Raw genomic sequence first — 14387 nt, forward strand, 5'->3', positions numbered from 1 at the left:
TCCTCTCTCATGTTGTCTGATAGAAGTTTGGTTTCAGTCCTGATAGAAACAGCTCCTTATGAGAGGACTACATGTGAAGGCTTTTATTTTGACACAGCAACAACATTTCAGACTCCTTTATTACAAAGTTGTTTTTTACGTAATCTATATCTGAGGCTCGTCAACTCTCAGCTTTTATGGACATTATTTCATTAACATCCCAGTGAGCGCAAAAAGTCATCTGTGTGTAATTTAATTAATGGAGCCACACACACACACACACACACACACACACACACACACACACACACACAAAGTCAAGATTTCCCACAATATACAATTTTTAATCTTCATCAGAGCTGTTTATATGTAGTTTTGTTCATTAAACACTCAGCACTATCCAGTGTTTCACAGAGGCTTCTGGGCTTTCTCTCAATCTTAATACGGGTGATATATTATCAGTGAATAACTGTATCGTGACTTGGGTTTGTAATATTTCCGTGAGACACTGTTACATATCTTGGGGTCAATAAATCGCAACGCGCTGCGTTGAATGTTTAATTTTCAGTCCTCAGAGAAGTTTACAGTTTTCAGACACAGGTCTCCATCTCATCACTGCCTTTAAGATAAATGAAAGATAATGTCACATTCTTAACATTTGTGTTTAATTTTGGCAAAGAATTTTTATTCTGGTTACACAAAAGTGTCAAATTCAAATTTGCTCCAATAGCAAAACCTAACTTCAAATCTCTGCACCTGATGTCACACAATTCTCCTATTAAGTCTGGAAAATTCCGTTTAAAAAGTGATTAATACATGTAAAATGGTTACATAGAGCCTCTGTTAGTTGAAGGATGAAGTTGTTTTCAAAGGTTTCTAAACGTTATTTGGTTTGATTCCTTAAAATGATGATTGTAATCCTACTTGTGCTGTGACTGAAATCACTGAGTGTCCCTCAGGTCAGCCATATTTCATCAGTGTCCATGAAAGGTAGTAGGTCTGATTTGAACTGATTATTTGTTTTCACAGTTTGGACTTTTCCTTGTGGGAGGTCGTGAAGTGCGATTGTAGTTTCCCAATTTGACCCCTAGAGGGCAGAAGCACCTCGCGAGTATCAAGTTAGCAATATAATTATCATAAATACAACATATTACACAGTAATCAGTTATATACACACACAATCAGTGAGGATCGGAAACACCAACATTGTTTTTATTTGTGCTCTCTGAAAAAGTTAAAATTCACTAGCTAGTGGCCTGGCTTCTTTTGATGACGTCAAATGAGCCACATCCGCTTTGGTCGCTCGCGGCAGTAAACATGGCGACCGGCTAATGCAATCGTTCATTCAGACCTGGATTGATTTCTCTCTCAGAGTATAAACTACACGTTTTCCTTCTGTTTTGGTACCCAGAGGTGCGACTGTAGGGCGTTCCGCTCTGCTAGTTTTACTTGAATAAAAGGTACTTTCTAGTTTTACCTGCTGCGCTGCTAACGCAGATGCTAACGCGGCCCTAGCTACAAGTGCAAGCTAACTAGCCTGCTAGCTAACTCTCAAGTAAAATGCTGCATGACTGCATGAGATTTAGACATGTATCACGTGGAATCATACCGTCTTTGTTGTTTTTTTCGGGCCACCTTAAATATTTTCCGTTTTGGGTTACGGTGTATCTAACACAAAGCGATGTTTCATTGGTATAACTTGTTTGTTTTTTTTTGCGTTGATTGTCAACATTATGCTAACTTGTTAGCCAACAGTACGGTAGTTACTGCTAGCCGTCATACTCAACAAGGCGTGCACTGTTTGTTCATCTAAATCGTCTTATGCCTGCCACAGCTGTCTATTTTATCTTTCAACCATTAACGACTATTGTTATCACTAGTGTATTTAAATAAATGGGACGGGCTGTCCTCTCAAGCTACCGTAGAATTGATTGTGATTTGAAAATATATGGTGAAACTTTGCATGGATGGTTTTATTTCAGTTGTCATCATTTGTGGGATTTTAATACTCTCCAGGGTGAAGGAGAAGCACCAGCACAATGGGGCGACGTTCGACCTCCTCCACCAAGAGTGGGAAGTTTATGAACCCCACCGACCAGGCCAGTAAGTATAGACCACAACCAAGCTGCTGGGTCCTGTGACACCCACCTGCTGCAGAGCACTTAGTAGTAGCACTCTACTGTTATCACAATGATAACCAATATGTTATTGTTTTCTTCCTTCCCCGCAGGAAAGGAGGCCAGGAAAAGGGAGTTAAAAAAGGTACTAATGGTCTTGTAACACTGTGCTTCATCTTCTTCAATACAACGGAAATTTTATTTTGTTAATCACACTTTCCTTTGTCAATGCTTCTGCTAGAACAAGAAGCAGAGAATGATGGTGAGGGCGGCGGTGCTGAAGATGAAGGACCCCAGACAGATCATCAGAGACATGGAGAAGCTGGATGAGATGGGTGAGGGGGCTGAGTGTCTATACTACTTTTGAAATGCTTTTGTGCAGTTAAAAATGGGTCTGTGGCTGTACACGACTTTACTATTCTTTAGTTATGCTACTGCAAAATTAGATAAAGTTCTTATGTTTGAATGAGGTTAATATTTTCTCAACATTTAAGGCATTTGGAGCTATTTTAATCATCACTTGCAATTTTTTAAAATCATTTTCTAAATTTCATTTTTTTCAAGCCTTTTCTTGAAACTAAAGCTTTTCTGTAACACCCTCAACAGAGTTTAACCCAGTCCAGCAGCCCCTGCTGAATGAGAAAGTGTTGCGGGACAAGAGGAAGAAGCTACGTGAGACGTTTGAGCGTATCGTTCGCCTGTACGAGAGAGAGAACCCCGACACCTACAAGGAGCTACGTAAACTGGAATTGGACTATGAGACCAAACGAGGGCAGCTGGCTCTCTATTTTGACTCAGTCAAGGTGTGTTTGTGTGTACATTGGTTTGGATGCATATGTATGTCTTTGTATTTCATGTTACAGATTTTTATAAAGTTATATTTTAGTCAGAGAATGTTATTGCTTTGTGGTAACTCTTGATTTACTTTCATGTCTGTTATGTCTTCTTTTTCAGAATGCAGAGTCAGTGGAGGTTGACAGCATCCCTTTACCAGATATGCCTCACGCCCCCTCCAACATCCACATCCAGGACATCCCACTACCAGGGGCTCAGCCTCCCTCCATACTAAAGAAGAGCACCTCATTTGGGTAGGTATTATCCTGTTAAATGTCCTGTGTTCAATGTTTCAGCAGGTAAACTCAATAAATGATGCTGCTGAGAATCACTTTGCCTCAGAGGTAATTCTGTTCTTATATATCACTCAGTAAAGGACCTCTGTCAGCATCCTCTGGACCGGTTTTGGCAACAGTGCCAGGTGTGCCACGTTTACCTCCAGGGAAGAAGCCTCCTGGGCCCCCACCTGGACCCCCACCTCCACAGGTCCTGGCACTATATGGCATTCCTTCTCGACGAGCTTACGGCACAGATGCAGGTGATGCACAAACTGTTCCCTGAATGCTGATTTTCCATATGATGATAGTAGGACCTTGATTTCAGGATTGCATTGCTGCTCACCTTTCTGCTTGTTACCCTGACTCGTTTTTCCCTGAACAGAGCCTTCCATTCCTGGTCTGGAAAAGGACACCGCCATGGACTTGGGAAGAGATCGGGACAGCGGCAGTGATAGTGACAGAGATCGGGATGATGTGGATGATGACGAAAGCGACTCTGAGGAGGACAGTGAAGAAGAGAGAGATGAAGGCATAGATGGTGACCAGAGAATGAGTGTTGACAGGCAGGATGACGAGAGGGACAGAGATGAGGATAGAGACAGAAGTGACAGGCATGCAGGTGAGTGTTTCAGTGCCTAAGCAAATTTTTTAAAATTGTATTAAATTGATGTACTATTGGTTTCTGATCTTCTTGATTTTATTTACATAAACGTTACATATTTAGGTATTTTAAAAGTGTTTTTGGGTTATTACAGAGAATTATGCTTTTTGGGAAAAAGCATCAAAGTTGATACATGAGATATTTTCTGGGTTATGTGGAGGCACTCTAAGATGCACAATGAAAATGTATACACATTAAAATATACGTTCTTACACCAATATGTTCTTTTGATGACTGTTTCATAATGTGTAACGTCTTTAGGTCGCAGTGTACGTTTTGCCGACATGACTCCAGAAGCACCGCGTGAAGGAAAGCGCAAGAAAAAGAGGCTGGTGAAGAGGACCAAGGCCATTACCCCCCTGCAGGCCATGATGTTAAGGATGGCAGGTACTGTAGTACACCAGTGTCTTTGCTACATACTTATTAAGCTAGTACACCTTCATTTCTATTTCTGATGACATGGTCTGTTTTTTTAATTTACAGGTCAGTCTGTTCCTGAAGAGGAGGAAGAAGAAGAGGTAGAGGAGGAATACACAGATGAATCAGACAACTCAGACATCGAGGACAGGGGGCCACCGGGGGACAACCAGCCCCACCTTATACCAAATCAGCGTCTGCCACCCCCTGCCGGGCCAGTGGGACAGCAAGGGCCTCCACACTTGCAAGGCCCACCGATGGCTGGGCCTCCACCTCTGGGTCCACCCCCAGCTCCTCCAATGAGGCCTCCTGGACCACCCTCAGGCCCACCTCCCGGCCCACCACCAGGTTAGTTAATGGAATAGTATGCTCCAAATCTTGATACTAGAATAAATCCCTGGATGTGTTGTTTACAGGATGTGTTCATTATTCATATGACACTATGCATCATTTAGATGTTATATTATTTTATGTTCAGGTGCTCCTCCATTCTTGAGGCCTCCTGGTATGCCTGGAGGCATGAGGGGTCCAATGCCTCGTCTTCTGCCTCCTGGACCTCCACCGGGTCGACCCCCAGGTCCTCCACCAGGCCCTCCTCCAGGCCTCCCACCAGGCCCCCCACCACGAGGACCCCCTCCCAGACTACCACCCCCAGCACCACCAGGTAGGCATGTGTGTGCATCCACATATATGTAGCACATAAAATCAGAACCTAAACTGTGTTAGTTTTAAACTGCTTATATTCTTGTCCATGCATGAGCACATGCAGAGCAAATATGACATAAATCTTGTTCAAACAGCATGTCCAAAAATGTGTATTTATTTTAGATGCCATTTCTGCTCAGCTTCAGTGAAACCAAACTAAGGCAGTAAATATAGACTTTGAGGCCCGGTTCACATATACACGGGTATTTTTGAAAACAAGGTTTTAAAGTAGAAAAACGATCTCTGTCTAGGTGTGTGTTTTCGCACCATATCAGAAATAATCTCTATCTATACTAACACACCTGAAAACACATATCGCATGACCATTCATGTACACTGGGCATGCACGTGCTGGTGTAAACAGGGAGCAGCAGATTGTATGCTCGGTGGGTGGTCGCTTAATTGCAGAAAATACTAAAATTTCTACTTTTACTTACTCTTTACTTACTTGCTTACTTTTACATTTAGTTTCTGTAGTACATATTAATGGTACCAGGGCTGGTACCTAGGCAACAGGTCATTTTTCCTCAAAACAGGACAAAAATGATGAGGTGGTGAAACGTGACTGCGTTTCACAGAATCCTCCTCGATAATGCTGTTTTTAGTAACACATTGTCAGCGGCCATTTTTGTCCTTTTGTCCGTTTTTGTCTTTTCCATCATTGTGTTTTCAATGTTCAACAGTGTATTTCTAAATGAAGACAATATAACATCCATTCCATCAATGTACAAACTCAAATATAGACCAATACTATTTCACCTATTTTACATATGCCAGTGATGCTACATAAAATGATAAGAAGTCTGTCATCGTTTCCAAAAAGTCTTTTCCACCATCCAAACGTAACCGCTGAAAATCGTTTCTGAATGTCTTCACCCTGGGAGGAGTTTTCCAAATGCCCATTTTCAGTGACTTAAAAACACTGTTAACGTGTCTTTGAAAGGGTAAAATGCATAAGAAAAGCTATGTTTTAAAAATGTGCTGACAAGGCCGTACACATCATTATGTGTGTGTAAACGTGTGTGTAAACCTACTGTATATTTCAAAACTATGGAGCAAAAGATGAATGTCTCATAAATTTCTCATCAATATGCTTCTGTCTCGTGTCTTTTCACAGGTATCCCACCTCCTCCCCCAAGAGCTGGAGGGCCCCCGCGTCCACTCGCCCCACCACTCTCCCTCTTTCCTCCACCTCTCAACTCCAATGTGCTCAGTGCTCCTCCCAACATTGTCCAGCGACAAAAAGGCGCAGGATCCAACCAGGATGGTCCACAGGGCAACATGCCTCCTCCGGCCATGCCCATGCCCATGAGACCTGGTGTCATGCAGATGCCACCTCCTCCAGGGACAGCTGCCGCCGCCACAGGCCCGAATGCTGGCAACAACCCACCAGGCCATCACCACACAGCCACCATCGAAAAGCGAGCAAACATCACCTCCGTCGCAGCAGCTGGAGGCGGCCTGGCAGCAGGTGCCGGTTCTGGTGGGGCCACCATCTCTGCCAAACCTCAGATTATCAATCCGAAGGCGGAGGTCACCCGCTTTGTGCCCACAGCACTGAGGGTGCGTAGAGACAAGAGCGGAGCAATGCCCGGGGCAGCACCTGGGCCTCTGGAGAAAGGAGTGGGTGGTGTTGGAGGAAGGAGGGGTGATGAAGGTATGGGTGGTGGACAGGGGCAGAAACAGCAGGCGGTAGCTGCTCAAATGGGATTGGTCAACCCAGTCCAGATGGGTGCAGTGTCTCAGTCCAACATGAAGACTAAGGACCAGGTGTATGAAGCCTTTATGAGGGAGATGGAGGGACTCCTCTGAGACTCGAGAGGGCAGTGGGGCACTTTTTTTTTGTGCAGAGTTATAGAGGTAGCTGTCTTCAAGGTTGTCAGCAAAACCAGTTTGTCTTCAGTAACAAAGGAAAAACTGCTACGTTCTCATCAAACTCTTCTTCATTTGATCTGTACTTTTATTTGTCGTATCGAAGAGAATGTGAATTTGATGTACGTGAGAAATCTGATTCTATGTAATTGGAAAAAAATTGATTGGTTGCTAAAGAACACTATTCTCTGCACTGAAAAAAAGCCAAGTGCTCTTTGTCTCCATTTTGTTCGTCTTTTTTTTCTCTGGCCAGCTATTTGTGATTTTTTTGGTATGATTTTATGACTGACTATTTTATTGGTGACCTGCTAAACATGTACGACATAAAAATTTGAGGTGGAGAATGTTTGTTAACCACTGACAAAATACATGTCTGAAAGTTTTCTGCAGCATAATAAACGCGTCATGAACTTGTTTTCACCTCATGTTTCAGTGTGATGTGATTAAGGAGAAAATATAGGCAAGGTTATTTATATAGTACCTATCAGGCACAAGGCAGTTCAAAGTTCTTTACGTGTTACAGAGAAAGACATTAAAATTGCAATTAAAAGACTTAGTCAAAAACAACCAAAAACAAGCAAATAAAAAGTTAGAGATTTAAAATTAGTTAGGTATTTGATTTATTCAGTGATGAAATGTAAGTACATGTACTCAAGCACTGTACTTAAGTTAAATTTTGAGGTACTTGAACTAGAGTATTTCCATTTTCTGTATAATTTCACTCCATTTTGGAGAAAAAAAATGCACTTTTACTACACTACATTTATTTGATAACTTTAGTTACTAGTTACTTTGCAGATTGCAGGCTGCATCAGAGCTAACATAGCATTTTTTTAATTAATTTAATTAGAAATCAGATTAAAAAAAACATAAAAACACTGATTCCGACAATCAGAAAAATACTGACTATTATTGGAAAGCTGCAGTATACAGTAATATTTTAAGCACTGACTTGAAGGAGCTAACAGACCTCAGGTATTCAGAGAGCTTGTTCCACTTGTGAGGAGCATAGAAACTAAAAGCTACTTCACCTTACTTAGGAACACTGAGTGAATCTGTCCCAGATGACCTGAGCCGTCTGGATTGCTTGTTATGGTGAAGTAAATCAGAGATGTATTTAGGAACAAGTTGATTCAGTGCTTGAAGAAAAGTATTAGGATTTTAAAATATATCCTTTGACACACAAGAAGTCAGTGCAGTGATTTAAGGGCCAGTGTAATGTGCTCCACTTTCTATGTTTTAGAGAGGACTGTGGCTGCAGCTGTCTGATTGATTTCTGTGAACACACCATTACAACAGTATGGACATCACAAAAAAATCACATACATGTATACAAAATAATTATATACATATACACAAATTAATCATATACACAAAATAATTATATACGTAAAACAAATATATACATAGTATAACAATGTATTCCAGGATACTTTATATTTTTGCCTCAAATTAACTTTAATAGCCTATCTAATCTAATATTATATATATTTTAAATAGTATCTATTTTTAAGGGGTGGGGTAAGTTTAATAAGATTTCGGTGGTGCACTATACCTCGTGTGGTGTAAGTTCATATTGTCTATGCGTGCTGACAAACAAGGGCGTACTAAAAACAACAATTCCCACCATCCATTGCGGCACGAAACTGTTTCCGCATTTGCGCATTGGGGACCTGACGACACGTTGGGGCGAAAAGCATGGCGGACGTTGAGGAAAACGTGAAGCCAAACACAGATGAAACACTCGACGGTTCGAGTAGTGATGATGATAATAGTCCGTCTAATGGCGGTGAAGTCGATGAGACAGTGAAGAGCTTCAAGGACCTGGTAGGTTTAACTCACAGTGAAGAGGAGACGCCATTTTAGCAACGTCAACAAGCAGCAGCGTAGCAGTTTGAGCTAGCTAAACTAAGCTAGTTACACCTGTGTGTTTATAGTATGAAATATACCTCCAGTCTGGCTATCGTGAAATAACTGTTGTAACTTGGTATCAAAACATTATCAGCAGCTGACAAAGGTCTTTACCCGGTGTCTGTGCCGTTCACAGGGTGTCACTGAGGTTCTCTGTGAGGCTTGTGACCAGCTGGGATGGAAGAGTCCAACAAAGATTCAGGTAGAAGCTATACCTGTAGCCCTGCAAGGTGAGTGATCTGGTGACAGTGACATGTTTCTGTCAGCTTAGTCTTTCAGAGAGGGCTGCTGCTGATGTCACCGTGTTTTCTGTGCAGCCTATCAAAGGTGCCTAGAATACCTGTAACACAGTGTACAAGTACTCCATTAGTCCTGCATGCAAAACGTTACATGAGTAAACACACTCACATAACAACACAATTATCAGCTACATGTGCCTGATGTCATTATGCAGCAGTCTTAGCCCTGTCAGCACTGCATCAATACATTACATTTTTATATTGATATCACCGATGCATTAAACATTTAAACTGCATTTCAATGTTGTAGCTGGGTGCAGTGGAGACAGTTCTACCTATGATAGTTTGTTTATTTTACTGCATGACACTGCATCATATTTTACATGTTCGTAGGTGTTTGTGATGGACAGTGTGCAGGATGTTTTTGTGTTTTTCACAATCTGTGTTTTTTGTGGCATTAAAGTCTTAATCGGCAAACGAACCCTTTGCTATATCTGCTGAATAAATGGGTGAATAAAAATTAGGGCTGCAACTAACAATTATTTTCGTCGACAGTTAATCTGTCGGTTACTTTCGCGATTATTTGATCAGCTGTTTGGTCTGTAAAATGTCAGAAAAGGCTAAAAAAAAAAATTCCATCAGTGTTTAACAAAGCCCTAGACGATGTCCTCAAATGTCTTGTCTCACAACCAAAAGATATTCAGTTTAGAGGAGTAACGAAACGAGAAAATATTAACATTTCGCAATTGGGAATCAGAGAAGTATGATTCAAACTGATTAATCAAATAATCAAATATCAAATAGTTGGCAACTAATTGATTAATTATTCAATGCAGCTCTTCTGTATATCTGTCTGAAACTTTTTGAGGTAGAATTGAAAAAGTTAAATAAAATGGAAATTCTCAAGTTGAGTGAGCTAATAACTTCAAATTATAGTACAGAACTGGAGTATATGTGTTACTTTTCGTCCTGCGCTCTGTACACATGACTTCATTAACTTCTGTTTGTGCCTTCTTCTTGAACTACAGGAAAGGATGTTATCGGCCTGGCAGAGACTGGTTCAGGAAAGACGGGGGCCTTTGCTCTGCCCATCCTCCAGTCACTGCTGGCCTCACCCCAGAGGCTTCACACCCTCGTCCTCACCCCCACCAGGGAGTTGGCATTTCAGATCGCTGAGCAGTTTGAGGCCCTGGGCTCCAGCATTGGTGTTAAGTGCGGTACGTGTCCAATTAACTGGTTTACATAGATCCAGAAGGCATTCTTCGGTTCTGTACCTGAAACTTGTCTCATTTCTGTTGCAGCTGTCATCGTCGGAGGAATCGATATGATGTCCCAGTCTTTGGTGTTGGCTAAAAAACCACACATTGTTATTGGTAAGGCAATAATTGAAACTATAATGAATATTTCACAGTATTTATGTAGCACCTAGACCTGCGTTATAATCTAAGAAGACATGGAAATCTAATTTACAAGATGGGACCTTTTAATGTCTATGAAGACTTCCAGTCGTTTCAATATGCAACAGTTTGAAAAGATAATAATTTTGGCATCAATGTGATAAAGTAAATGTAATATGTTTACAGCCACACCTGGTCGGTTGATAGACCACATGGAGAACACAAAGGGCTTCTCCCTTCGAGCTCTGAAGTTCCTGGTCATGGATGAAGCAGACAGAATCCTCAACATGGACTTTGAGACTGAGGTAGGTAGTTAGAAACTCTTGATTTCATTGCTTTCATTCAGTGCAACATGTTCCCACTATATTTAGCTTCATTTTGTTTTATTTCTCTCTATTGAATAGGTAGAAAAACAATCACTTAAGTGGAAACATTCCTTAATTTTTACATTTCAATAAAAAATAATGAAACTTGTCTTTCCAGGTGGATAAAATCTTGAAGGTCATTCCCAGAGAGAGGCGCACCTTCTTGTTCTCTGCCACCATGACCAAAAAGGTAGACAATAGTTCTGCTTTGTTCTGTGTTACTGGCTGCTGGTGCTGCAGGTACACCAGGTGACAGAAGAGTACTGACAGTCTCTGATTTGTTTTACAGGTCCAGAAACTCCAGCGGGCAGCTCTGAAAGATCCTGTGAAGTGTGCGGTATCCACCAAATACTCTACAGTAGACAAATTGCAGCAATATTATGTCTTTATACCATCAAAGTACAAGGTAGATCACACAGAAATGCACAGTCTCTTTTCATATTTAAATGTCTGGAAACAAATCCTGCATATAAATGATGCTGATATTTCTATAAAGCATATTTAAGGTTGTGTCTGTGCCTGTTTCCGGCAGGACTGTTACCTGGTCTCCATCCTGAACGAGCTGGCCGGCAACTCATTTATAATTTTCTGCAGCACGTGTAACAATGCCCAGCGGGTGGCGCTGTTGTTAAGGAACCTTGGTATCACTGCTATCCCACTTCATGGCCAGCTGAGTCAGGTAGAGCCTCAGTGGAACACACACGAACACACTCCCTGGAATCACTTGGCTCTAAGAATTGCGAACACTTGTCCACTCAGCTCTGCTTTGTTTTTCTCTGTTAACACATTTTTGATAAAACAGATTCTGGTCTTTTCTACTGACAGACACCATCATTCACAAGGCCTGTTGTTGTAGTGCAACATTATGCAGAGCTGTCCACTGCATTTTCTGCAGTTTACAGTAAAAATCACAAAACAAAGTGTTCCAGAGTTGTAACGATTAATGGACTAATGAAACGACAGAAAATTAAGTTATTTTTATATTTTTTTGAAGCAAAAATGACTAAATGTGCTGCTTTCAGCTTCAAGTTCTACTTATTGTCTCGTAAACTGAATATCTTTGGTTCTTGTGTTGTTGATCACACCTTTTAAGCCATTATAAGATTTCACTGTGCACTTCGGGAAGTAGTGACAAGCATTTGTGCAAGCACAATGTGCAATGAAAGTCATTAGTTGCCGCCCTACATCACTGCACTGTCTGCAACAGCATTCTTTGGTGCAATCTTAACACAAAGTTTGGTATTTAGGGTGCCAAAAGATGTCCTTTGTGTAACTTATAAACATTAACAACTCATGTCAGTTAATGTCTGTCATGTTGTGATCTTATGTTTGAAGCAGTTGTGAGCTTGCATTTATAATATCTACCTCATTAGAGATCTTTCCATCTTCAGTTTTCACTGCTTTCATTTCTTCACTGATGAGCATAACCAAGTCTTTTATTCATCCCTTTTCTAATAAATAAAAGATAAAAGTGCTGTGGACACACTAGTACAGCTAAACTACTCTGCATTTTTTTCTTAATTTACTGTTATTATCATTACTACGTAATTAATGTGATGTTATTATATACTGTAAATACATACACTCACATACTGAATGAAGCTTTTTAGGAAGTGTTCCCATTAGTGCAAACAACTGTGCAGTGTCTGTTTTGCTGTCTTGTTATTCACTCTGGATCCTCCTCCCTGCGTCATTCAGAACAAACGTCTTGGAGCGCTGAACAAATTCAAGTCCAAGTCTCGATCGGTGCTGCTGGCAACCGATGTGGCTTCCAGAGGACTGGACATTCCTCATGTCGACTGCGTCATCAACTACGACATCCCCACTCACTCCAAGGTACCTCAGTGCTGACGTTCACATTCCCAGGTATTTGATGATTGTTTGATTTGACTTAAATTTATCTTTGGATCTGTCTGCCCTCATAGGACTACATCCACAGAGTCGGACGAACAGCCAGAGCAGGACGGTCGGGGAAATCCATCACTTTTGTCACTCAGTAAGAACTTCCTCTCTGATGTCTTGATTGGATCACTTTTTTTTAAAAATGATTCTGACTTTATTATTAATGTTAAACATATTGTGCTTGTCTGCCACCTTTTATGACATAAATAAGTGACAATGAGTTGACTTCAGTAAACTGACACATTCTGTTATCTCAGATATGATGTGGAGCTTTTCCAGCGAATCGAAACTCTGATTGGAAAGAAACTTCCTGCCTTCCCGACCCAGGAAGACGAAGTGATGATGTTGGTGGAGAGGGTGAGCGAGGCCCAGAGATATGCCCGGCTGGTAAGTCATCTATACTGTACGAACACTTTTCTGTCCAAATAACTGGAATATCCTCTCAAAAGACAAATTGAATCTTCATTCATAGAAAAAGACTGAAAGGACATATTGACAGACGTAACAAATGAATAACACATGTTTTGATTGAGAGTTATGGAAAACTAGTTTGCAAGTGAGCAGAAAAGTCTAAACAGTTAGCTAATAGTAATAAATAAATGGCTAAAATTGCTAGCTTAAAGTAATAGACAAACAGTTTAAATAGGTAGCTAAAAGTAATGAAAACGATTGAATTAGGTATCGTCAGCTCAAACGTACTTTAAGGACCTTTTAGCTGGTTACGAAACAGTCTCAATTTGATACTGATGTCTCTATATGATCTTCACAAGCGAACGAGACCATCACCAAGAAGACTGACTTTTGGTCAGATTCCGATAATATAAACTTTTACAGCTGCTCTGTAGTCTGGTGGTGTTTCAGCTGATACTTCTGTACAACTGGCTTATAACGTAGTATTTTATGTTGGCCTTACTTCCAAGCTATATTTTGCTGTTGGCCTATTATTATGAAGACATTACATTATTGGGGAATGCTGATTACTTAACCTTTTAACAAAATTACTATTATCACAGGGGCAAGTTCCTTGTAGCTGCTTTCCGGTTTTAAAGAAAGAATAGATGTCATATCTGTATTGTTTACTGAAAAAAAAAAAACCCAATTAACATTAAATTGTTCAAAATGTCTTGTCTTCCTCAGGAAATGAAGGAGCAGGGTGAGAAAAGGAAACGGCCCAAAGGAGGAGACGGAGACGAGGATGACACAGAACAAGCAAGCGGAGTGAGGAAGAAAGTGAAGGGAGGACCAGGAGGAGGAGGAGGTGGAGGAGGAGGTGGAGGACGAGGAGGGATGAAGAAGCGGGGTGGAGCAGCGTGGAGGGGAAGACGCTGAAGCCTCTGACACGAACAGACTGTACATACCCACAACATATGATGCCTCTCTTGTTTTTCATGTCCAACTTGAGCATGCTTTCCTGTATTTAGTATGGAAGCAAACTAATTAATTATAGAAAACATGCTTTTTCTTGTTCTTGTATGAGAGTTTTCCATTTGTAATAAAAACGCCTCAGTAAAACCAAAAGCCTGTGTTTGTGGGAGGCCGATGTGAGTGTTGAGGGTAAAATGGTGCTGTTGCTGCTTTCAGACACAAGGGGGCGGTGTTTCAGTCTACAGCATTTAAATGTAGAAAAGCTACAAATCTACATAATTTTCTTATGTTTTATTTTTATAATTCTGAAATTATATTTTAAAAAGAATGTGAGATATCAAATAA

General features: G+C 40.8%; 2 protein-coding genes across 2 annotated transcripts; both read left to right on the forward strand.

Annotated features, from left to right (window-relative positions):
* The first annotated feature begins 1267 nt into the window (after positions 1-1267).
* LOC141020185 (WW domain-binding protein 11-like) lies at positions 1268-7283 on the forward strand. Its single transcript, XM_073495254.1, has 12 exons — positions 1268-1439; positions 1996-2082; positions 2210-2241; positions 2338-2431; positions 2703-2899; positions 3051-3184; positions 3302-3468; positions 3591-3827; positions 4131-4256; positions 4353-4634; positions 4765-4950; positions 6109-7283. The coding sequence occupies exons 2-12, from the start codon at positions 2019-2021 to the stop codon at positions 6801-6803; spliced, it is 2214 nt and encodes a 737-aa protein (XP_073351355.1). The 5' UTR covers positions 1268-1439; positions 1996-2018; the 3' UTR covers positions 6804-7283.
* A 1245-nt stretch (positions 7284-8528) lies between these two features.
* ddx47 (DEAD (Asp-Glu-Ala-Asp) box polypeptide 47) lies at positions 8529-14195 on the forward strand. The gene is made up of 12 exons (XM_073494494.1): positions 8529-8690; positions 8911-9004; positions 10042-10230; positions 10315-10386; positions 10597-10715; positions 10894-10965; positions 11065-11181; positions 11308-11454; positions 12474-12611; positions 12701-12771; positions 12935-13064; positions 13815-14195. The coding sequence occupies exons 1-12, from the start codon at positions 8562-8564 to the stop codon at positions 14004-14006; spliced, it is 1470 nt and encodes a 489-aa protein (XP_073350595.1). The 5' UTR covers positions 8529-8561; the 3' UTR covers positions 14007-14195.
* Positions 14196-14387: the final 192 nt, after the last annotated feature.

This window comes from Pagrus major, chromosome 23, assembly GCF_040436345.1.
Source record: "Pagrus major chromosome 23, Pma_NU_1.0".
Classification (NCBI taxonomy): domain Eukaryota; kingdom Metazoa; phylum Chordata; class Actinopteri; order Spariformes; family Sparidae; genus Pagrus; species Pagrus major.

Excerpts from the sequence above, each read along its gene's own strand:
- LOC141020185 (XM_073495254.1), top strand. The coding sequence starts at position 2,019 with ATGGGGCGACGTTCGACCTCCTCCACCAAGAGTGGGAAGTTTATGAAC. Across the intron at positions 2,083-2,209 it reads GAACCCCACCGACCAGGCCA|GAAAGGAGGCCAGGAAAAGG; the intron begins GTAAGTATAGAC and ends CCTTCCCCGCAG. Across the intron at positions 3,469-3,590 it reads AGCTTACGGCACAGATGCAG|AGCCTTCCATTCCTGGTCTG; the intron begins GTGATGCACAAA and ends TTCCCTGAACAG.
- ddx47 (XM_073494494.1), top strand. The coding sequence starts at position 8,562 with ATGGCGGACGTTGAGGAAAACGTGAAGCCAAACACAGATGAAACACTC. Across the intron at positions 11,455-12,473 it reads TTCATGGCCAGCTGAGTCAG|AACAAACGTCTTGGAGCGCT; the intron begins GTAGAGCCTCAG and ends TGCGTCATTCAG. Across the intron at positions 12,772-12,934 it reads TCCATCACTTTTGTCACTCA|ATATGATGTGGAGCTTTTCC; the intron begins GTAAGAACTTCC and ends CTGTTATCTCAG.